Raw genomic sequence first — 23,931 nt, 5'->3', positions numbered from 1 at the left:
GGGCAACTTGCGGTCCTCCTACCCTATGTTTTGCTCATAGTAGTCTGCAATTTTTGCCCAGAGATAACCTAAACAACAATCTAATTTAGTAAAGGCTCAATGTTACATTTTTAATTCAAACAGATGACTTGCATGAGCAATTAATTCTGAAACCTTATACTATTTCTGTTGTACATTCACAAGTAGCCCTGCATTTTTCCACTGTAGGACCATTGCATTGCCCGTCTTTCTTTAACTGATCACAGTTGATGTATACATCTGACTTCATGCAGGGATTTGCTAAAAATGAGGACAGAGAGAGAGAGAGAGAGTTAGTTTTAATCATGCTAGTTTTTAAATTCAGAGCTTTTATCTCTTTGAACTGTTCCAAGTTTCAAAGACTGTGCCAAGGTTCACCACATTCCTTGACTTCAGTAGGCCTTGACTTCTTTCCTAGCCTCGGGTGATCCTACACTGAAATGTTCACAGCACAGTGTATTCCAAGAGGCCTTGGAAGTGCCTCACATGAATTGCAGGTGCCATAAATCCTTCACAATGCCCCGTGTTTCTGTGGCAGACATTCAGGGGTTCCTTGGCTGAACTATAACTGTGGAACACAATCCATGAGGGTAGAACCAACTAACTGTCTAATGACCATAGTAATATTTCAGTGTCTTCAACTTAAGGATCAGCTGAGCAATAACACTTTTTTTCTCCCACACAATGTTTTCTGAGAGTTCATAAGGTTATAGTGAGTTCATATTTTGGGCAGGATCACATGGAGGCACTAATTATATGTCCTGCTTTAAAAGCTGCTGCAATCGTATGAACTGCGACAGCTGGACATCCACCTTGCATGTGGAGGTGCTGGTTCATATATTCAGTAATTCAGCACCCTTCCCTACTGCACTGTGAACCTTCTGGAGGCCTTGGCCTAATCTACGCCAAGCAGGATATTGCACTATGAAAGCGGTATGAAAGTAGCATATAAAAGGCAGGAGCTACACCAAGCAAGATATAGTGGTATATGGTATGTGTCAATGGGCCCCAACACTTCAATACCTCTATAATGCAGTAGTGTGGCTCCTGACTTTTATATACTGCTTTCATTCTACTTTCATAGTGCAATATCCTGCTTGGTGTAGATGAGGCCCTTGAAGACTGTGCCCACCCATGATAACCCAGGGGATTCATAACTGAACGGGGACTTCTGTTTGGTCTTTGGGGGCTGATCTCAACTCTTGTCTACTAAATGTCACTGGGATGACAAAGCCATGACTTTTTTGTTTGGATTAATTGGATAATACATAACCTCTCAGAGGGCATTCAGCATTTCCTCAAAATCTCCATAGCTTTTTGCTTCACAATTAGTTTATCAATCTTCAACTTACTGCACAGCCTTTTGTTGCAAGCCTGTGGGCAATCCCCGCATGGTCTTCCTATTGTATAAGGCTTGTATAGCCGGTGATGATAGTTCCCTCTGGAATGTGAAATGAAAATAGGTCAGGCACAATCAGCGGAGCATCCTGGGCTATATGTCCAAGGGTGAGGATAATCTGTGGAGAGTTGCCATGATTAAATTCCTCTAGTTGCCCACTCTTTCACACTACTCCGATAACCTTGTCGGATGAAGTGCAGCCCCTACAACAGGACAGGGGACCTTTCGTGACCTGCCTGGGGTGAGGAGGAAGAGACCAGACAGCAATGGAGTGCCTGGTCGCTGCCTGCTTTGGGGGAGGCATGTTGGTCACTGCCCATGTGGGGCTTAGAGGGTTGCTGCATAACAGGGCACAGAAAGAATATCCTGCTGGGTCACCTGACTGTCAGTGTTGTCCATTGGGCTTGTGCCTTCCTCTTAGCAAGTCTTCTGTTCTTCCTGTCCGATACTGTTTTCTGCTGTACCTCTTCATCACAGCACACACATTTGCAAGGACTGAGGTTTATAGGTTAAGCAGGTTTGGAGCACCCCTCAACATTCCTCTGGGGATCCTTGTTAAGAGGCATTGAAGTAGCCCAGCAAGAGCTGGAAGCAGCAGGATCAACCTGCTGAAAACTTTCATGTTACAGCATTCATTCTTCCAATTTCTCACCCAGCGGATGGGCTAAATCCGTGACGAAGGATTGTATTCAGTTCAAATTCTTGTTGCCAGCTTTGTCCAAACACTGTATAATGGGCCTTGGTTTCTTTCCCATTTATCAGTGTGGGCACAAATCTATATGCCAAACAAGGTTATATATGCCTCAAGCAAAAGGACTTGGTACTTGTTCAAGTTTTCCCCCTGGAAGTGGCATATGAAAAACACTATGGTATTGTGCTATAGCTTTAGCATTCCACCAGTGCAATAAAGGATAATGATGGAATGAGCTCTGTGATTAATTTGTCCATCCAGTGCTGTTTTTTTCTTTTTAAAAAAAAGAAATTAATGAGGTGGAGAGATGGTGACCCATGAAGAAGGTAACAATGTGTGTCTGTGTTGGCGATAAGGATTTGAAGAGGTAAATTATTGGCAATTTATGCACTGCACGTGAGTAAATGGATTTAATTTCCTTAAACAATTTTTTACAAGAATCCAACTCCTTTAGTTCACAAAGTTTTGTAAAAAATAAAAGTGGAAAGCCTTCAGTGAAAGGAACTACACAGCAACAGCTCCTCAGTCTTGGACTTAGCTGACATTTTATTGGTGCTTTTGGGGTTTAGAAACGAAGATACTTAGGAAGTGGTTTGGAGGTCAGGATTGCACTTTATTTTTTCACAGAGCTGGGGATCTGTACTAAGTCCACATCTCATGCAGTTACAGTCCCCTTCCCAGTGGTATGACTGAACTCGCATAGAGTTGGCCCCTGTTGTGCAGTTGTGTCATACACATGCAGGCTTCAGCTACCGGAAATCACTTCAAGGAGAGGAGAATCCCATGTGGCTTCAGCAGAAAAGAGATCTACCGTATTTCTTCGATTGTAAGACGCGCACTAATTTCAGTACCACCAACAGAAAAAAACCCCTAAGACCCACGATTCTAAGACGCACCCCATTTTTAGAGATGTTTATATGGGGGAAAAAGTGTGTCTTAGAATTGAAGAAATATGGTATGTTGCATTAAGAGATCTATGTGTCTCTTAATGCAACACAATATCTTCATATTGACATAGCACAGAAATGGTGAGTAAGGGGCAGTGTGCCTGGAGAAATCAGAGGCAGAGTGGAATTTGGCATGGAGGGGGCTTTTTCAGCCACAATATGGGTTTCTCGACAAAGCATGATGTTACTGGTCAACCCTGAAAAATACTGGTTCCCTATAACACTAAATTGAAATGTTCATGACACAGGAATGAAAACAAGAGCATTGCTAAGAAGCAGTGAATGCCTGAAATCATACATACGTTGGGCAGTAGTGGCAAACATAAAAGTACTTATGTTTTGCCTGATGAGGGCAATAGGCGAGAGCACATCCCAATTCACGAGAGTTGTACCAAACTATCTGCAAATACACAAGTGAAGATGAATGTGAACACTCTGTATATGAGAGTGTAACCAAGGACAATGTTAATGCAAACCACTTCTCTTGTTTAAGGAATACATTCTTCTAGAATAGGGTGACCATATGACCGGATTTGCAAATGGCAAATCCGGGTGGAGGAGGGGAAATCCGGATTCCCCCCCCAAAGAGCAGCTCTAATGGGAATTAACAAAAATGCTTATAACTCTGTCATTTTTTAAGATAAAGACATGAAACTTGGCAAAATGGTAGCTCTTAGGAAGGGCTTTAGTCATACCACATTTGAAACAGATCCGTTCATCCATTGATTTTTTAGGAATTTTTTAAAAATTGAGGTTTTAAAATTATTATTTTTAAAATCGTCATTTTTAAAGATAAAAAGTTGAAACTTTGTACCATGATAGGATTTATGTAGTGCTTTAGCCACACCAAATTTGAAACAGATCTGTTCATCCATTGATTTTTTAGGATTTTTTTAAAAAATGAGGTTTTAAAATGATTTTTTAAGCTGTCATTTTTAAAGATAAAGAGCTGAAAGTTGGCACCGTGATAGCTTTTAGGTAGAGCTTTAGCCACACCAAATTTGAAACAGATCTGGGGCCAGTAGCAAACCCTGTTAACAACAACAGCAGCTTGCAATGAGTGAAGATACAGTCAGAAAAGATATTTGAGGGAAGGGGAGAATGTAACACACAGAGTATAGCAAAAGCTTCAAAGTACAGCAAAACCTACAAAAGTAGGAGTGAGTGAAGTTCATTTCAGATACATTGAATCTCTCACTTGTTCTTTATTTCAGTGATTTTAACATTAAGATGTTATGTAGAACAGATTTGTCTTAAATGTGTGCTGCAAAATCAGACATGTGACCAAGACTATGTTCGGGTGGGCACGCCCCCTTGGTACTGGACACGCCCCCTTGGGGGCGACCACGTTGTCCTCCTTTTTGGTTTCCAAAATATGGTCACCCTATTCTAGAACAGTGGTTCCCAACTAGCTAAGTACTGCGGACCCCTTGTTTTTCAAATGCCAAGCCATGGACCCCCTACTTTTGAAAAAAATATATATATATCTATGGTAGTTACCTGTGCGAAGCAATTTTTTTGGAGAAAATAAGGGGTAGCCCCTTATAAGCAAAGGATTTAGGTATACTAAAAAAACAGACCATAAAATTTGTGATATTTGTGATATTACCATGCAAGAACGACAATAATTTAGTTAGGAATATAAAGACGAATTTAATTTTACTAACGTCTAGTTTACAATTGAAAAAATTATGACTTGTCTAGCAGCTACTAAACCTAAATGTGATGGGAGAAATCATGCCTCTTTTTGTCCCGAACAATCCCTTCCACATCAGGTTCAACATTTCCTACTTTTAATCTCAAATCTGGATCAACATTGAGCCGATTTCTATGCTTGTTTTTCATATAACAAAATGTTGAAAATGTTTGTTCACAAAGATATGTGGAACAAAAGGGAACTAGATGTTTCAAAGCTTTTTCACCTAACTTCTTATAATCAGGAAAAACCTTCACCCAGAATTGGTCCAGTCTATATTCTTTGAAAAATGATTTCAATGAACCATCACAAGCCATGTCAACAAGTGCAACTTGCTCTTCTGCAGATAGAGTTGTTAGTTGTACATCACCACATTCAAAAGGATTCCTTCTCCAGGAGTTTTCAGGATTAGGTGTAGGGAAGTAATCTCTGAAGCTAGTCGCTAAATCACGCAGGTGCTCAGAGATGTTATATTTTACTTCTGGTAGGAATTCATTGTCAGTGGACTCCAGAAATAAATGGTGAATATGTGAATGGGGCCACGGAACCCCTGGGTGGGTTACTTGGACCCCCTGGGGTCCATGGACCACCAATTGGGAACCACAGTTCTAGAACACGAATATCTATAGCTCAAATATACTATGGGGTCCTTTCCCCACTGCAGCCCTGGCTCTTTTATGCTAGAGGTCTGTGGAACAGGGTTTGCAGAGGAAACAGACCATTGAGTTTTAAGTGACTCAGCCCCCCAGACTCCGGCTTGCTTGTTCGTGAGCTGGTGTGATTGAGCTTGTGTTTATTATTATTATTATTATTATTATTATTATTATTATTATTATTAATTTATTTATATAGCACCATCAATGTACATGGTGCTGTACAGATTACACAGTAAATAGCAAGACCCTGCCGCATAGGCTTACAATCTAATAAAGTTGTAGTAAACATTAAGGAGGGAAAGAGAATGCAAACAGGCACAGGGAAGTGTAAACAGGCACCGGGTAGGGTGAAGCTGACAGTATAGGGTCAGAACAAACTCAATATTTAAAAGCTATAGGGAAAAGAAAAGTATTTAGCTGAGTTTTAAAAGCTGTGATTGAGTTTGTAGTTCTCAAGTGTTCTGGAAGAGCGTTCCAGGCGTAAGGCGCAGCAGAAGAAAAAGGACGAAGCCGAGTAAGGGAAGTAGAGGCCCTTGGGCAGGCGAGAAGTGTTAAGTCAAGCCAACTTGTGGCCTTCCATCACTGCTGTCACTACTGTCAGCTGCTGTGCGCAAATCTCTCCTTCTCCCTGCTGGGGCTTGCACAGAGTTGCCACCGTGGGTGGAAGGTCCTTGGGTTGTTCCAGCAGGGAGCCTCTTGTTCACCTTGCGAACTCAAGCTGAGCAGGATATTCCAGGGAAATCTGTTGAGCCCAAGAGAGCCAGTTCCCCCCACTTCATACGTCCCTACTGTAGAACTGCCCCATGTTTATTCCAACACACAGATATCAGCATGAGTGACTTTAGGGCATCATCTGGATAGTGGAGTGTTCTCATAAGGTACTCGGGAGAGATCAGAGCTTTTCCAGAAATGGTATTTTATTGAAAAGGTATAATTAAAGGCAATTTACTGGGTAGCCATTGAAGGCTATTCCTGAGAAGAGAAGTGGGGGTAGGGGATACACTGACAGATGAGACATAGGACTGTAGTGACTCAAGGAGGCTGCACTGTGATGTTTCAGACAGTTTATCCTTTCAAGACAATTATAAGTTACAAATGTTGCCAATAAGCCAAATGCTGTAGATAAAAAGTACTATCAGGGCCCAATCTGCATGGAAGTGTCTTCTAATGCTGATAAAGTTTAAAAATTCAATTTTCTTGACTTCGCATCTACTCCTCCCATGGCACATGTAGCCAACTAATCTGGTGCAGACTTGATATAAACCTCTTTTGAGATAAAAAAGTAATCTTAAACTGCATTAATTTGGCTAGGTAGGCGGAGTCTTGGTGCAAAAGAGTGGAGTTTTTTTTTAAGTCATCCCAAAACCAACATGTTGACTTTCTCAGGAGTAAGCCATCTTGAAGACAATGTGATTTACTTCTCAGTAGACATTGTTATCCATGCCAGCTAGTGGTTCTTTGAGGCAAAGAAGTAAAAAGGAAAGTGTCTTAAGTTCATTTGCAGGTGCGATAATGCACAGGTATGCATTAACAAAACCCTGGTGGTTAGCGGAGGGTGAAGCTAACAGGAAGGATTGACTCCCTCCATTCCTATAGGGCTGACCCTTAGCTGATACTTTACATTCCTCCTTGCAGTACTGAAGCCACTCTTCACCCACCCCAGGAGTAGGACTACGAGTTTATGACACACTGAGTCCCAAAATGCATAGGAGTTGTGGTAACTTGAAAATTTGTCACAAAAGGAGATTGTGAAAATGTGGTTTTGTTATGACAAGAAAACCCAGAACTGATACAGATTGGGAGTAATGTCAGGTGACACACCTATATGTGAGGCGCAGTAGCATTGCAGTAAATTCCTCATGTAGGCCCTGTGTTATTGTACCTGAGTGTAATGGCCGACCATTCCAGCTGCTGTAGGTCCAGTACCAAATCTAAAGATTTTCACTTCATCATCATGCCATTCCTTCATTACACGTGACCATGAGAAAAGTGCAGGTGCCATGTAGATATTTTCACCACATTTTTGGCCATCTGCAATTGCAAAGAGAGTAATTCACAAAACCATGAATTCTTTGCTACTTCTGCAATTAAGCAGAATTGTTAAAGGTTTCAGGAAAAATAGTATTCATACCAACTAGGAATTCATTTCTTTTGTAGAGCATCCATAATTCATAATGATCTTTCCTCTAATGCTAGGATGGGAAGATTTGTCAAAATGAAAGTTGTTGAACTTAACTATCAATCCTCTCCAAAAGTAAGACAAAATAATCTGGGCACTTTCTCTCTTTGGGCATTAAAAAGAGAAATACTGGACAAGATATTCCATCTTCCCAAGGCAGAACTTTGGATTAGGCACAGAAAAACAAAAACAAAAACAGCCTCTTGAGAATCTGGGAAGCTCTGTGACAAATATAGGTTTCAGCAAGTTGTAGGTAGATTTAATTAGAACTAGCTTGGAATGTCAGAATCTGAGCGGGCTTATCTTGTACAGAAGGGAGTAGGTTCGTCCCTTGGCCTTGGGGCTGTAAGACTTCTGTTGTGCCTCCATGTGGGATAGAGGAGGAAGGCTGAACAGCTGAGTCTTTGGGGAAGGGCCTGTCACATGAGCAGGCACAAGCTAGCTGCAGCCCAACACAGATGGCCTCACGCAGTCATCAGCAGCACAATATAAGGCAAGCGTTAGATGCTGTGTGTTTGCTGGAAGCAATTGTTGTTCCTGGTGTTCTGTCCCAGTAGCATTCCTGCCAGCTCCCTGACTTCGCTCAGACTATACCTGACACTGAAAGACCTCAACTATTTTTCTATGTGTTCCTGAATCTAGTATTGTTTACATTGGCTTCTGATGGATACTTTTGGCATACTGGCCTTGGACTATTTAATGACCATTCTAGCTGCTGCTTATCTTGCAACTCCTGTGATTTGTCAACTTCTGTGGGAAACTGATAAGAGTATTTCGAAAGGTGGTGGTGGTGGGTTGTTTAAGGAGTCACTCAGATTGTGGCATCGACTTGGTGGGCTGAGCAGTGTCACCCTGTTTGGACACAGGCATCTTTTACAGACCAGAGCCCCTGCCTGTCGTGGTTTTGAACAGGCCCCTGCCTGCTGGAGCAAAGGTGAGGAGACTTTGCGAGACTCATCTTTTGACTCATTGCCTGAAATCCCTCCCTGTTCTGATCCATCATTGTTTGGGACTTTGAAAGCACTCTGCACATGGACTCTCTTTTGTTTGGACTTCAGATTTCTAGGGACTGTGCCATGAAAAGTACTATGAGAGTTTTCATAGACTTGAGCTCACATTAGCTGTAGTCAGCTCAGCATAGTGTTAGCCTGGGATTGACCATTGGACTTTTCCTCTGCCAGACTCAGGTGGCAGGGAGTTCCTGGTGCTAAAGTATGTGCATGGGAGTTCTTGTGCCTGAGATTTTTACCCACCATGTGATCTTGTTTAGGCTTTGGCCATGTTCCCTGAGTTACCAACGTGTGGCTGCATTTGGACTAGCTCCCTTGAGATGGTTTGTTAAGCTTTTTAAGAATTCCCCATTCTGACCGCTTGAAGGATTGTATCGGGAATCTTTCCCCTCCCTTGGTCAGGTTTGGAACCCATTTTTGGAACCATTGAGATGGCAACTGGGAAACAAGGTTGTTATTGTAGTGAGTAGCATTTTGACTGTACATTATCTTGGAGCCTAAATCTTTCTGACCAGCAATCAGCTTTAAGTATTGTTGAAGTGTGTAACCATTAAGCTTTTACCATAGGATTTCCTCAACTAAAAGAAGTCTCACTGATTGGGTGTCGCATGTCAGTTTGCCAACATGTGTGAATGCTGGAGGGAACGGGGACACACAACACCCTGAAAGTGTGTACACAAATCTGGTGAAATGTTACAAGCTGGGAAAAGTGTCTGGGTATGTTTAAGATGGTAGGAGGAATTTTTGTGGTCAGTATACGGGTCTTGAGTCATCTGCCTGTCTCTTTTTCATTCCATGACTGGCAATAGCAGAATGCATTATGCAGACTGAACAAACAGGTGCCTCTTTGATAACTGGTATAGGCTACAGAGCACACTTGCACCACTGCCGGCTACCATCGCTGCTATTGCGCCCTCATTGCTGGTGCTCCCCATTTACCTGCTGCATCTCCCTCCCTCCCTCCTCCTCCTCCTCCTCCTCCTCCGGCAGTGGGAGAGCCTGTGCCGTAGCTGCTGATTTGTACACCATTTGGCTAGCATGCATACCAGGTTCCTCACGCCGAATTTCATAGCTCTAGGACAAATGGTCTTGGTTTAAGAAGGATCAGACATTTCAGATGTTACCATAGTAGAAAGTTCACCTTAACTGAAGGACCATGATCTTTTCCTGGTTTATGTCGTTGGCTTCTAAATCGGTGCAGGACAGGCTGTTGCTGGCTAAATGAAATGAATATAGCGAGCAGCATAGAACCTTCAGTGATGTTGTGTAAAACATCTAGGCACAGGACTCTAATTTCACCATGAGTAACAGACTGCCACTCTGGGATATCAGGGAGCATTTGGAAACTGCATGATAAGAAATTGTTTGGATCCTGAAGAATTGCAGAAAAATATCTTTCCCACTCACAGTTGGAGATGCAACAAGCAGGATGTCCTTGTCGCTTTGACAGAGCCCCTGTGACAATTTGCCAAAATAATTTGCTATCCTTCTTTTGTGTGGCATACAGTAGTTGATAACATTTCTCTCTCTCTTTCTTTGGTTCTTTTCTTTTGAATATTAAGTGCTTTGCATTCTCATTTCAGTTTTTAGTACACTTCAGGTAGGCATTTAACGCCTGTATTGCAGTATTTTCTGATGTCTCCTTACCTCATGGTGAAGTGGACAATGTCCATGAAAGCTTACACCAGAATAAATTTGCTAGTTTTGAACGTGCTACAAGTCTCTTCGCTGGTTTCATTGCAACAGACTAACATGTCTCTCCCCACCTGCCAACCCGGGGGAAATGAAGTATTTGACAGTCATGCTGAATTTTTACTTTTCAACGAAACTTTAGTTTATATAATATACTTGAATTTATATTCACTGAAGACAAGTCCTTTACTTACTTATTTTTCTCGTTTCTTCTGAACTGTGTTTTAAAGAACATTGGTTCGCCCAACGCTGCGCAGAGTCAGCAACTGTGGGGCTCCAGCTCTACATGGCATAGAAGGAAATGTTAGTAACTTGAGAGATGGAAGAACTGTGAGCCTATCAAACCCTGTCAGATTGAAGTGAGTTCCATTTTAAGTACAATTATTAATTTTCCTTTGCATTTATCCCCTGTGCCTGCTTTACTGGATTTGTGAAGGGTAATAATGGCCTAGAAAAAACATAGGGCAGCATCCTATTCAGCGCTAGCAATATCATAAATGTCATTGTCCTAGAGGTGTAAACTACCTCTATTGCATTTCCAAGGGGGTTTGCTAGAGGGACGGGTTTTCCATAGAAACTCACTGCTACAGCAAATGTTATTGATGTTGTTCTAAAATAGGGATGAGCAACATGCAGTCAGGAGCCACATGCACCCCCCTCATAGCCTTGAGGACAGCCCTGCCACACCTGATGTCACTTCACACCCCAGGGGAAAGAGGCATAAAATTGGCAGATTGTTGTCAAAATTCAGTGGCAAACCACTATGGAGACTCAAAAGTACCAAATTTAGCTTGGTTTCAAGTTAAATGCCATAGAATCATAGAATAGTTGAGTTGGAAGGAGCCTATAAGGCCATCACATCTAACCCCCTGCTCAGTGCAAGAATCCACCTTAAAGTATACCTGACAGAGGGTTGTCTAGCTGCCTCTTGAATGCCTCTAGGGCGGGACAGCCCACAATCTCCCTAGGTCATTGGTTCGATTGCCGTACTGCTCTAACAGTCAGGACGTTTTTCTTGATGTCCAGCCGGAATCTGACTTGCTGTAACTTGAGCCCATTATTCTGTGTCCTGCATTCTGGGATGATCAAGAAGAGATCCTGGCCCTCCTCTGTGTGACAACCTTTTAAGTACTTGAAAAGTGCTATCATGTCTCCCTTCAGTCTTCTCTTCCCAAGGCTAAACATGCCCAGTTCTTTCAGTCTCTCCTCATAGGGCTTTGTTTCCAGATCCCTGATCATCCTCATTGGCCCTTTTTAGTCTTTGTAGTGAGTTGCTATGAGTTACTACCATTTTTTGGGCCACTGTGGGCAGAATGGTGGCACGTCAGCAATCCCTGGGGGATTCCAAGAACTGGAAATTGCTCCCCATACTCCCCAAAGTTGAATGGTATTTTCTCCAAAATCCTGGGAGTGGACCTCTGCTGATGGAGTAGGGTTCTCCTAAGTCTCAGTTCCCCTTTCCCCTGAAAATCTTATTTGGGCGTTGTGTGAGATTCTGGAATAGCATGGGATGTGATACAGGGAGCTGTGAAGGGAAAGGAGAATTGGCAAAAATGGCATCCTCCCTCCATTTTCTACATTCCATTCTCAGAGGAGTTCTGCTGGATCCAATCCATTACATTCCCAGAACATCTTTCTAGAGTTGTCTTACTAACATGGTCAAATCACACATATTGTCCTTACTATACTTGATTACATATCAATGTTTGTTGCTAAGTAGTTTTAAGCAGTTGTATTTACCAGCATTTTTTTCTGTTTCTTTTATAATCAAGTATATCTAAGTGGAATTGGATTAAATCCTATTTTGGACTAAAAACGAAAAGGCAACTCATTTTCTATGGCAAGATAAATCCTTTAGAAATGATTAACCTTCAAATAAAGTAGGAATATAAATGACAAGGATGAATGTGTCTGTAGGAAAATGAAACTGATGGCCAGAAGCAGCAGGCACGATTCATTAAGAGTTGACTACCTGAGAGTCAGAAAGGCATTTTTTTTCTCCTAATGAATTAATGCAACAATCTTTTGAAATGATAGCACTGCTAATGGGTCCAATTATATTCCATTTCTCATTTTAGAATGTATATTACCATCCTCAGCATGTTGCTGGCAGTGGGTTTCACTTTTCTCCGTAGCTTATTGTGCATGTTAAGGATGTTACTCTGTATGACAGCGTTGTTGGTCATGAAATCGGCGAGATTAGCAGAGGCCTTCAAACAAAGAGACAGAATGCTACTCCAACATTTCTTTGACTGGTTATAAGATTGTGCTGACAGGTTTCTATAGATGTTCAAGGAAAGATAACAAGCACTGAAAAATTCACTTTCTGGAGGAAATTCTTACTGACCCTGAACTCCTTCCACACATCTCTTAGGGGTTAGCAGCCCCAGCTTGGGAGCCTGACAGTAAGGAATTATGCCCAGACCTATTTTTGTAGACAGATTCTGCTTGTGACTGACAAGCTGGGACAACACAGATCTGAAGAAAGCCTTGGGGTGGGTGTGAATGTGGTTTTAAATGCGCTTTTTATACTGTATTTCGTAATTGTGTTTTAAACTGTTGGGTGTTTTACTGTGGTTTTAATTTTTGTGAACCGCCCAGAGAGCTTCGGCTATTGGGCGGTATAAAAATGTAATAAATAAATAAATAAATAAATAAATAAATAAATAAATGTCTAGGCAACATTTCCTTGGATATGATTCATATAGGGGAGCTTCGCAAAATAATTGGGGAGGCCAGCTGTAGAGTTCTAGGAACTTGACTTTTATACAAACTTGTAAATGTCTTACCTCACCACCAAATTGGGGCAAACTTGCAGCCAGGCACGCATATAAACTGTGCAAGATCATTGCTGAAAAGCAAAGAAAACAAGATCTTAGTTATCACCTGTAACTCCTATAAATTACATCACTGGAATATTTGATTATGTGTGCTTCTTCTATGTATACATGTGAATGCATAATGTGTCTGGGCTTGCATTTACCTAAGAACTCACAATGTTTTAGGGGATTAAAGTTTGATTAATTCTATCCCCTAAAATTAGGAGCCCTAGAATACTAGGCAAATACTCCATTCCTGGGGGTGGGGGGTGGGAGAAAGCCACCTAGAATTTTAACATGCAAATCAAGCCATTGCTAATTATTTTTTAAAATCCCCCTGTTTTGCCATTCCATTCTCAACTCTGACATTTCGGCTGTATGATTTAACAGGCCAAGAGTGGTGCGTGGGCTTTTTCAGCCCTGGGATTTCACTTGCCCTCGCTCCTTCACTAGTCACATGCTAACAACACTGCTGGCAGGATGCCTGATGGTTGTTATAGTTGGACCTGCTGGTCTGAAATTGAAACAGATCTTTTTCATGATAAAGTAACCACAAGAGTTGCTAGCATCTTCATAGCTAACTCCGCCTTCCCCAAGGTTGTGCATTCCAGATACTTTGCACTACAACACCCATTTTCCTCAGCTAGCATGGCCAATGGCCAGGTATGATTGGGTTTATACTTTTAATTTTTTTCACCATGGAGACTTTTCCAGAAAACTCTGCAAGCATTTATGTATGTTTTAAAACCAACCCCTGAAGCAGGTCCATGTACAGAGCAGAAACATGTAGGGCTACTTCTTGGAATAAAACCACATATATTTTCATCACCCCGAGACTTGGTCTCTGAATTCCAATAGGTTCTGGGAATTGCTCATAAAGCCTGCTACTGTAGTATCCAACTTCCAACATTTAACAGTTCCCTTAGCAATCTGAGAAGAATGGAAATACTTGGCGTGGATCAGCAGAACTCCCCAAAGCTCCACTGATGGGTCCCATTCCAGAAACAAATGTTTCTGTTTACTTCTGGGTTTACTTTTAAAACTACTTAGTCCCTGGTGCACAAGCCTTGGGTCCTGTGAGTGCAACAGAACCAGCAGAGCAACAGTATTGGATACTGCCCATACTGTAATGGGACTATGATGTTTCAGGACTAAAATTTCCAATAGCTTCCAGTTGTGATTCCAGTCTCTGTATTCTAGGAGTCACTACCTCCCACCCAGGGCTGGTGCTACCATAGAGGCCACTCAGGCGGCCGCCTAGAGCACCAAGCTAAGAGGGGTGCCGGGCACAGCACAGCACTCACGTACGTTGGCTGTGACCCGGGCTGGACTGAGGATTCAGCTGGGCCTGGGTGGGCGAGATAGTGCCCCACACCAGCCCAGCCGAAGCGAAGCCAGGGACGCTGGGGTGGGGGTGGGGCGGCTCCATGTTCGGACTTCCAGAACGCGCCCGGAAGAGAGAGAGAGAGAGAATGTATGGGTGAATGGGGTGCATGGGGGTCTTTGAGTGAATGCATGTGTTCATGTGTGTGTTTGTTTGGAGTGAGTGATGCTGAGTGTGTGTGTGTGTGTGTGTGTGTGTGCGCGTGCGTGTGAGTTGGGGGGATGATTTGGAAGTGATATTCCTATTCAATAATGCATTTTAGACCCATAGACGTTCCTTTCCAATTTGTTTGCTATAATTGGCAGGACGTATTTCTTGCACTTTAAAATAAATTTAGCAGTTTCAAGTTTTGTGCTTCTTATTTTTTCCAGGAAACATATGTTCTTAAAAATCAAAGTTGGCATTTTGTGTGTGTGTGTGTGAAAGTAGCTCACCTTGCCTAGGGTGCAAAATAGTCTGGCACCGGCCCTGCTCCCTGCTCCCACCCCACCCCACCCCCAAATGTTCCATATAGAAGCCATGGTTCATTAACCAGCTACAAGCCACAAACAGAAGCTGTAGTTTGCTGTTGGCTTACAAAGGCCAGAGGTCAGATCTACACCAAGCAGGATATGACACTTTGAAAACAGTTTGAAAACTGTACATGGCATGTGTCCTGGGCCCCAACAGTTGTCACTACTGTCATAAACCGTTTTAAAGCAGCTCCACTGATGGGATCCTGCCTCTGTCTTGTTTGAACCATAGCTTCTTGTGATGTTTCGTGAGCTCTTTGGAAAGGGAAGATTAAAATGATGACAATGATGGTAATTATTGTTATTTCTGAATTAACTATAAAAATAACTGATGTGCTTTACAGCAATATGACTTTGGGAATATCCTAGATAGTTAACTAAAACGTTTTCTTTATATATTGTTACATCTATATGAGATTCTTCTATAAGGAACAAGTATGAGTGCAGCATTGTGGAATGATTATGGGAATTTAATTGATGCTTTATTGACAGTCTTATATAAGAATAAGGTAGTGCAAAGCTTATTACTCAAGATCTACCACATTGATTTTGCTCATTTTTGTTTTAAACTCAAATTTGAGCAGTGTAGATTATGTGCATTTGGAAAATTTGGAAAAGTTCAAGCTTTAATACCAAAGCGGTATGTTTATTTGCTCTGTGCCAGAGAATCATTACCGGGGAAAATCGAATTTGTTTACTGTCGCTTCTCCACCCATGTGTTTGTCCCTCATTACTTCCTCTTTTGAAAGAGGAAGTAAACAACTTGCACGTGGTCCAATCAGTGGGCTGTTTTGATCCTGCTGCTTTTCCTGCACACAGCAAGAGATAGCGACAACTTCTGTCTTTAAAAATAAGTCAGACTTACTGGGGTGTTTTTTTTGTCGAGCAAAGAAGGCTAGAAGGCGCAGGAGGCAGACGTCATGAGAGGGACCCATGAAAATCTGTGAGTGCCCAGTAAGGAGTGTGCAATAAAATGTGCGTCTAATGTTGCTCCCAGTATCCTGTTGCTTTACAGGCACTGTCATTTTATTTGCTCCTTGCCACATAGTGCCTGACCTGACATTATGTGTTTTCAACATGAAACTTAAAAGAAATGCTAAAGAATATTTTAAAAGAAACACTGTCTGATCTGAAATAATGGGTTTTCGACCTCAAACTTAAAGAAGTGCGAAAAGATCTTTTTTTAAAAAAGATGAGATTTTTTTGTGAACCGCCCAGAGAGCTTTGGCTACTGGGCGGTATAAAATGTAATAAATAAATAAAATAAATAAATAAAAAAGAGCACCATTTTTTTGTGTTCACCTTTGCTGGTTTATTTGCCTACCAGACAGATTTGGCTCATTTTTGTTTCATTTTTACCTTTGAATAAACAGGATTCAGTGCTGGTTTTGTGTATCAGACATATTAAGCTAATTTTTGTTTTGTTTCCTCAGACTAGTAGCGCCTGTGGCGACACAGGGTTTAAGCTGGTACAATAGATGCCTTTTTTTTAATCCTATCTTTTTTCTTTTCCTTGTTTCTTAAATTGTTGTCTTTCAGTGGCAGAGTTCCTTCCCTCATATCCTACAATACAGGGGAGGACAAGACTTCAGGCTTGTGGGATCTACTTTGATTTTTTTACAAGCACCCTGAAGTTCACCAACTGGATCTAGATGCAAAATGGTGGCTCAGGCAGAGAGCAATTTACTGAGTGTACCCGCATGAACCATATTATGGGATGATAAGCATACACAAATACTAATCTACATCTAAATTACTACAGCTCAGGGATATTAACAGACTAATTTATGTTAAACAATTGGAACACAGAGACCCTTGCTGATCAACTGCATATTACCTGAAGATCTCCTGATCTATCTTCTGATTACCCTGGTCAGTAGTGGTATTATTAATTTATTATTAATTATTATTATTGTATAACATTTTTGAATTGCTCTACATCTACAAAAAGTCTCACCTGGTCTTTTATTCAGGAAATTAAATTAAAATGTCTTTAGCAGACAACAAATTTGATACCTCATAGAATCATAGAATAGTAGAGTTGGAAGGGGCCTACAAGGCCATCGAGGCCAACCCCCTGCTCAATGCAGGAATCCACCCTAAAGCATCCCTGACAGGTGGTTGTCCAGCTGCCTCTTGAAGGCCTCTAGGGTGGGAGAGCCCACAATCTACCTGACATCAACTGACCGAGAGTGAGCTGATATATTAAAAGTTCTACCTCAGGCCCTTGTGGAACCACTAGTAGCACCTCATGTAATTGTTAGCAGAAGTCTCTCCGTTTTTAAAAGGATATTGCAGGCAAAATGTCATGATGTCCTGTATGCGAGAATATCTCCTTGAGTGCATCCTTGCATCTGTCTTATCTAATATAAACAAGAGCTCTGGCTCCAGTACTCCTGTGTCAAAGTTAACTTTCTGTAACGTACTGTAAGGCCAAAGGTATTGTTTATAGAACAGAGAGAATTGTTTAGCATAATTAGCTATGCCCCAGTGTTATGTGATTGGTTTATGCTGCAACAGGGCCCTGCCCCTTGCAGGTTCAAATGCTGTGCTGTATACCCTATGTCTTTTGTCTGATTGCTCCCTTTGAAGAGACCAGGCCTTGATTACTAATCATTAAAGCGCTTTTGAACCCTCTCTCGCTGGAATGGTGGAGTCGTGCTTAGGGGCTGTTTGGATTTCGTCCCTGGGTGAAAGAACATTGATCTAACATAATGACTTTAATGACCAGGCAAGTTGATAAGGGAGAAGTTGCACTATTACATCTATATCCCTCCTTTCATCCATGATGGCCCTGAGATGATGTACATAGAGTTCCCAGACAGTCTCACATCTATTGTAGGCTTAAAATTATAGTCAGAGCAGTCCTACAGTCCCCAGGAGAGTGTTCCATGGAGTATTGGATATATCTCTTCATATCTGTTCCTTATGACTCGTTCCAATTTCGTCTCTCCTAACTTAGTTCCTATCCGGTGTCTCCCCTCTTCTCAGCTGCCTTTTTCATGTTCCTTATGGAACTGTCGCTCTCTTGCTTCTAAGGCCCCTGTCTTCCAGGACTTGTTTATCTCTAGGTCTCTCCACCTCCTTGCTCTTACTGAGACCTGGCTTCCTGCCCATGACACTGCCATCTCTGCTGCCCTCTCTCTTGGAGGACTCTCTTTCTCTCACACTAGTCGCCCAGAGGGTCGGGGTGGTGGTGTGGGTCTTTTATTATCTAGTTTGTGCCAGTTCCAGCCTCTTTCCATTCCATCTTCACATTGCTTCTCCTCCTTTGAGGTACATGTGGTGAGGCTCTTCGCTCCATTGCGACTGCGGATTGCAGTTCTGTACCGCCCCCCAGGCTCGTCCTCAAAATTTATCTCTGATTTTGATTCATGGCTGTCCTTTTTCCTCTCTGATAACTGTCCTACTCTTATTTTGGGTGATTTCAATATTCATGTGGATGACCCTCAAGATGCTGCAGCTCTACGATTTCGCTCATTATCTTCCTCTTATGATCTTAAGCTTTGGTCTGATGCACCCACACATTCCCTTGGACACTGTCTGGATCTTGTTCTCACTCGGAATTGCTCTGTGTTGGACTTTTCTACTGCTCACTTTCTGTTGTCAGATCATCACCTAGTTTCTTTCAATATTACTCATAATCCTCCTCCTTCACGTCCCGCTTCTCGCTCTTGTCGCGACTTGCAATCTATCAATTATGAGGCTTTTTCCCAGTCTCTAGCCTCCTCCCTTCCTTCTGTCTTTTCGGCTGTCTCCTTGGACTCAGCTGTCTCCTTCTTTAATTCCTCCTTATCTTCAACTCTTGATAATCTTGCTCCATCTACAACTCGGATAGTTCGCCCTTCTCAACCCCAACCGTGGCTCACCTCTTTCCTCCGCTACCTTCGCTCTTGTTCCCGGGCAGCTGAACGCCTTTGGCGTAAGACCAGGGACAGTGCGGACTTTGTCCATTACAAATTTGTACTCTCCTCTTTCTCTTCTGCCATTTCATTGGCCAAACAGCAGTACTACTCAACGCTGATCCAGTCAAATGCTAGGCATCCTCAGCGGCTCTTTGCGTCCTTCAATTCTCTTCTGAAGCTTAATCTGCCATCTCTCCTCGCCTCTCTGTCTGCTAATAACTTTGCCTCTTTTTTCAATGCTAAAATCCAAACTATCCGCTCTGATCTGGCCAGCTCTGCTCCTCTTCCAGTTCCTGTTCCTCATCTGTCAGTTCCTCCTGCAAATTTCTCTGTGTTTCCTTCGGTCTCAGAGGATGAACTGGCTACAATACTGCGCTCTTCGAAGCCTTCCACTTGTTCTCGTGATCCAATTCCTTCTCGTGTCTTTATTAATCTTATTCCTGCTATCCTCCCTTCCTTGCTTCATATTATTAATCTTTCTCTGTCCTCTGGTTCATTTCCTTCTGCTTTTAAACATGCTACAGTCTCTCCCATTCTCAAGAAACCTACTCTTGATAGGCTATCTCTGTCTAACTACCGACCTGTCTCTTTGTTGCCGTTTGTTTCAAAGATCCTGGAGCGGGCGGTCTACTCTCGCTGTCTTGACTTTCTTTCTAGTAACTCTGCTTTGGAGCCATTTCAATCTGGATTCCGTCCTCTGCATTCCACCGAAACAGCCCTTACTAAGATCACCAATGATCTCCTTACTGCCAAGTCTAAAGGCCATTATTCTGTTCTTATTCGCCTTGATCTAACTGCAGCCTTTGACACGGTTGATCATGATCTTCTCTTAGATTCCCTTCATGACCTTGGATTTTGTGGCTCTGTCTATAACTGGTTTGCCTCCTATCTAGCGGGTCGCTCTTTCAGCGTGTTGGCTAATGGCAGCTCGTCTTCCTCCTTTCCCCTTTCAGTAGGGGTTCTGCAAGGCTCGGTGCTTGGCCCGTTGTTGTTTTCCTTATACATGTTGCCCTTGGGCAAGCTTATTCAATCTCATGGCCTCCAATATCATCTGTATGCCGATGATACACAACTATATCTGTCATCTCCGGAACTTTCTCCTGATGTTCACGATCGTATCTCGGCATGTCTTTCAGATATCTCAGCTTGGCTGCTTCATCGTCGTTTGAAACTCAATATGGCAAAGACTGAATTGCTCGTTTTTCCTCCTAAACCTTCTCCTCATCTCTCATTCTCTCTTACTGTCAATGATGTTACGCTTACTCCGGTCAAGGAAGGTCGTAGCCTTGGCTTTATATTTGACTCCTCGCTCTCCTTTATTCCTCATATTGAGGCAGTAGCTAAATGTTGTCGATTTTTCCTGTATAATATTGCCAGGATTCGATCATTTTTGTCTGTCTCTTCCGCCAAGACGCTTGTTCAAGCACTGGTTATTTCACGGTTGGACTACTGCAACCTTCTTCTCTCTGGCCTTCCTTCTTCTCACATCAGTCCATTGGTTTCTGTTCACCACTCTGCCACAAAGATCATCTTCTTGGCTCGCCGCTCTGACCATGTTACTCCGCTTCTGAAATCTCTTCATTGGCTTCCAATTCACTTCAGAATCCAATATAAACTTCTCCTGTTAACCTTCAAAGCTTTTCACGGTCTAGCTCCTTCCTATCTCTCCTCTCTCATCTCACACTATCGCCCCGCTCGTGCTCTTCGCTCCTCTGATGCCATGTTTCTCGCCTGCCCAAGGGCCTCTACTTCCCTTGCTCGGCTCCGTCCATTTTCTTCTGCTGCCCCTTACGCCTGGAACGCTCTTCCAGAACATTTGAGAACTACAAGTTCAATCGCAGCTTTTAAAGCTCAACTAAAAACTTTTCTTTTTCCTAAAGCTTTTAAAACTTGATGTTGTGCAGACTTTATACTGCTAGTTTTACCCTACCCTGTGCCTGCTTGCATTCTCTTCCCCTCCTTATTGTTTTACTATGATTTTATTAGATTGTAAGCCTATGCGGCAGTCTTGCTATTTACTGTTTTACTCTGTACAGCACCATGTACATTGATGGTGCTATATAAATAAATAAATAAATAAATAATAATAATAATAATAATAATAATAATAATAATAATAATGGACCTCTTTGGGCCATGAACACATTTGGCATTTTGGCTTGGTCACCAGCACAAAATCGCAGCAATGGGAGGCATGGAAAAGGACAAGTAACCACCCAAATGACTGAGTATAAGGCAGACATGGGGTCTGAGCCCCAACACACTAAACAACTCCTTTGACCTGAAAAATTTCAGTACCAATGCAAACGTATTCCCCAGCAATCCCAGCTGCCAGTAAGAAAATGCATTAATTAGAAAAAGAAGTAGGATGGGTAGGAACCTTGTTGGCTTTCAAGAAAGGTGTCTGAGGGGCACATTGGTGCCCATGGGCACCATGTTGCCTACCCCTGCCATAGGCATTTACAACCTCAGGAGGGGAAATCCAATATTGGCTTGTTCCCCTGCCCCTCTGCAGCTACCATGGAAAGCACAAAGGTGGCTTCTCTTCCAAGGTCACCTCAGGGGAGCTCAAAGAGGCCAGAAAGGGGGCATTTGGGTGGGTGGGGAGAGGAAAGGCCAAGATCCACAGAATCCCATGACCTCTCTGTCTCCCATCCCCACTCACAACTTGTATGTAAGATGCTTTTTTTGTTTTTAAGGAGGACCAGGAGGCAAAATTGCCTTCATCGTCCTTCCTACCCTGCTAACAACAGCCCAGCAGGGCACAGGATTTTTGGAAGCTCTTGACCTCATTTAGGAAGAGCAATCTCATAAGATCATGTCCTAAAGCAAATGTTTATGATGTTCTCCATTTAAACAAGTTTATGAACTTCTTCATAACAGAGCATATTTAGAATAATTTTTCAAAAGATGTCTGAATTTTACCTGGATATTTTGAAGAAGATGAGAAGAATTCTTTGTGCCTTTTTGCACGGTTTCTTTGAGCACGAATAGATATTCTTGATTTAATCAAGCGGCTTTTATATGCACCTGAGTTTCTTCCTGCTTTGGAAGGTGAATCATACAGGGACTTAAAATTTATGATCGGGAATTTATGATGGGGAAGGATATGGGATTTGAGTCAAAGTATGCAACTGTTTTATGCAATATTTTTTTCTGGCTTCATTGGCTGTAAAAAAAAGAAGAAGTTAAGTCTGTTGTGTGGGGTCAGGAATCACTTGTTCCTCATCAAAGAGACTTTATTGAGGGAAAATAGTGAGGTTTGTATGATGAATGGTTGAATCTTCACAAAATTGATGTGATGGTTGTTTTTCTTTTTGTGATGCTTTTGTGTTCTTTATTTCAGTTAACTGATCTTAGAAAGAGGGAAATTCAGTGCAAAATTTCAAGATCAAGGGTGCTTCTGAATAAGAGTTTCTTCATGGAATTTTACATCATCATCCATTTATAACCCTCTTGTGTTTTCCCCACTGCTTCTTCCATCTTTTTTCTCACCAGAAAAAAAATACATTAAAAAGGTAAAGATGGAATAGCTGCACGATGCCTTTTGAACGTTGGCACGATGAACTTTCCATCTGGAAGCATCTTAATATCAAAAACAAACAAACCTTTTCGAAAAGCTAATATTGATTACTAGTTTTCAGCTAAATCAGAATGACGGTATAAAGGACCTTCTGTTCTATAGTACAAGGAATTCTTCATGTAATGGATTACATGACAGTGAACTTCTCTGCATGGCGCTTATATTGTGCGATCGAGATTGGAGGCTATCGGAAGTTTGCAGATCCTTTAAACAATGTCATTAACCTCCCAGGCCCCTCCTGTGGTTTATGATCTTTATCCTGCTTTCCAAAAGAGCCAAGATAATGCAATAAGGGACATGTAAAATGATGGTGTTGTGCTATAATCACATTCAAAGCAAAGCATATAGAACTTGCCAAGAAAGGACTTTCCTTGAACAGCTGTCTCAAGACTATCATATATATTTTATGGCATCACTGCCCTTATCATAACATCGACAACTTCACATGACTCATCCTGGAATGATTCCCTTCATCTTAGAAACATTGGTGAACCCTCTCTAGCACAGTCTTTCTCAACTTGCTGCCCTACACATGTTTTGGGCTACAACCCCAGCATTCTGGAGATTGGCTATGCTGGTTAGGGCCAATTGGTGTAGTGGCTAAAATGTTGGACTGGGAGTCAGGAGATCCGGGTTCTAGTCCCCACTTGGCCATGGAAACCCACTGGGTGACTTTAGGTCAGTCACAGACTCTCAGCCCCAACCTACCTCACAGGGTTGTTGTTGTGAGGATAAAATAGAGAAGAGGATGATGATCATGTATGCCACCTTGGATTCCTTGGAGGAAAAAGGCAGGATATAAATGCAATAATAAATAAAAATAAATAAATTTTGAACTACAGTAATGTTCTTTTGGAATTGTATATTTTCCCTTGAACTGTACATTTTGTAAAATGTTGTACATTTTTTAAATAAGTCCCTATAGTATCAGAGAACAGGCCTTCCATTTCTGGTAGATCGGGTGACTCAGCAGTGATAAGGCCTGGGCACCAGGTTTACCAGGATAGGTAGATCTAGCCTCTGAGAAATGAGTAAACCAGCTGTACTCCTCTGTTGTTTCTCCATGGGTAGACCTGATGACCAGACAACCCTCAGGTCTTTTCATGACTCCCTTTAGCCTTCTAATGGTGGTGGTGGCGGCTACTCAGCTTGTAGCCTCCTGCTAGGTACTGCTCTACAGGCAATGTTAAATAGATTTAGGAACCTTCACGAGAGGTTTCTTTGTTTCTACAGTACATGAGAAAACATTAACTTATGTGGAGCTGTCTCAGCTCCGAGGTCAATGCTAAGAGAGAGATGGGGAGAAGTTTCACTTTTGCACTCCTGCTGCTACAATCAATTTTGCAGCCCCGTCTGCATTTCCCTAAAATGCCAATCACGCTGGACTGCACTGCCAGGATCAGAGGCAGTAGGCTTCTGAAGAGCAATTGCTGTGGAACT

At 42.2% G+C, this 23,931-nt stretch overlaps 1 protein-coding gene across 1 annotated transcript; it reads right to left on the bottom strand.

The window, feature by feature from the left end:
* Window positions 1–462: 462 nt before the first annotated feature.
* Window positions 463–12,474, bottom strand: LOC134391939 (cysteine-rich venom protein helothermine-like). The gene is made up of 6 exons (XM_063115860.1): window positions 12,379–12,474; window positions 10,483–10,570; window positions 7,290–7,438; window positions 3,358–3,455; window positions 2,070–2,192; window positions 463–586 (listed from the first exon to the last, which is right to left on the bottom strand). Exons 1-6 carry the CDS (start codon window positions 12,472–12,474, stop codon window positions 463–465), a joined length of 678 nt encoding a protein of 225 aa, XP_062971930.1.
* Window positions 12,475–23,931: the final 11,457 nt, after the last annotated feature.

The sequence above is a fragment of the Elgaria multicarinata genome, chromosome 2, assembly GCF_023053635.1.
Source record: "Elgaria multicarinata webbii isolate HBS135686 ecotype San Diego chromosome 2, rElgMul1.1.pri, whole genome shotgun sequence".
Classification (NCBI taxonomy): Eukaryota; Metazoa; Chordata; class Lepidosauria; order Squamata; family Anguidae; genus Elgaria; species Elgaria multicarinata.
The sequence above is the reverse complement of the archived record's forward strand: the minus strand, read 5'-3'. Positions and strand labels throughout refer to the sequence as shown.

What these genes read in the sequence shown, in the direction of transcription:
- LOC134391939 (XM_063115860.1), bottom strand. Translation starts at nt 12,474, where the DNA reads ATGACCAACAACGCTGTCATACAGAGTAACATCCTTAACATGCACAAT. An exon ending in AGAAGAAACGAGAAAAATAA is followed by an intron (nt 7,439 to 10,482) that starts GTAAGTAAAGGA and finishes TTGCAATTGCAG; the next exon opens with ATGGCCAAAAATGTGGTGAA. An exon ending in GGATTTAGCCCATCCGCTGG is followed by an intron (nt 587 to 2,069) that starts GTGAGAAATTGG and finishes TGTGTTCCACAG; the next exon opens with TTATAGTTCAGCCAAGGAAC.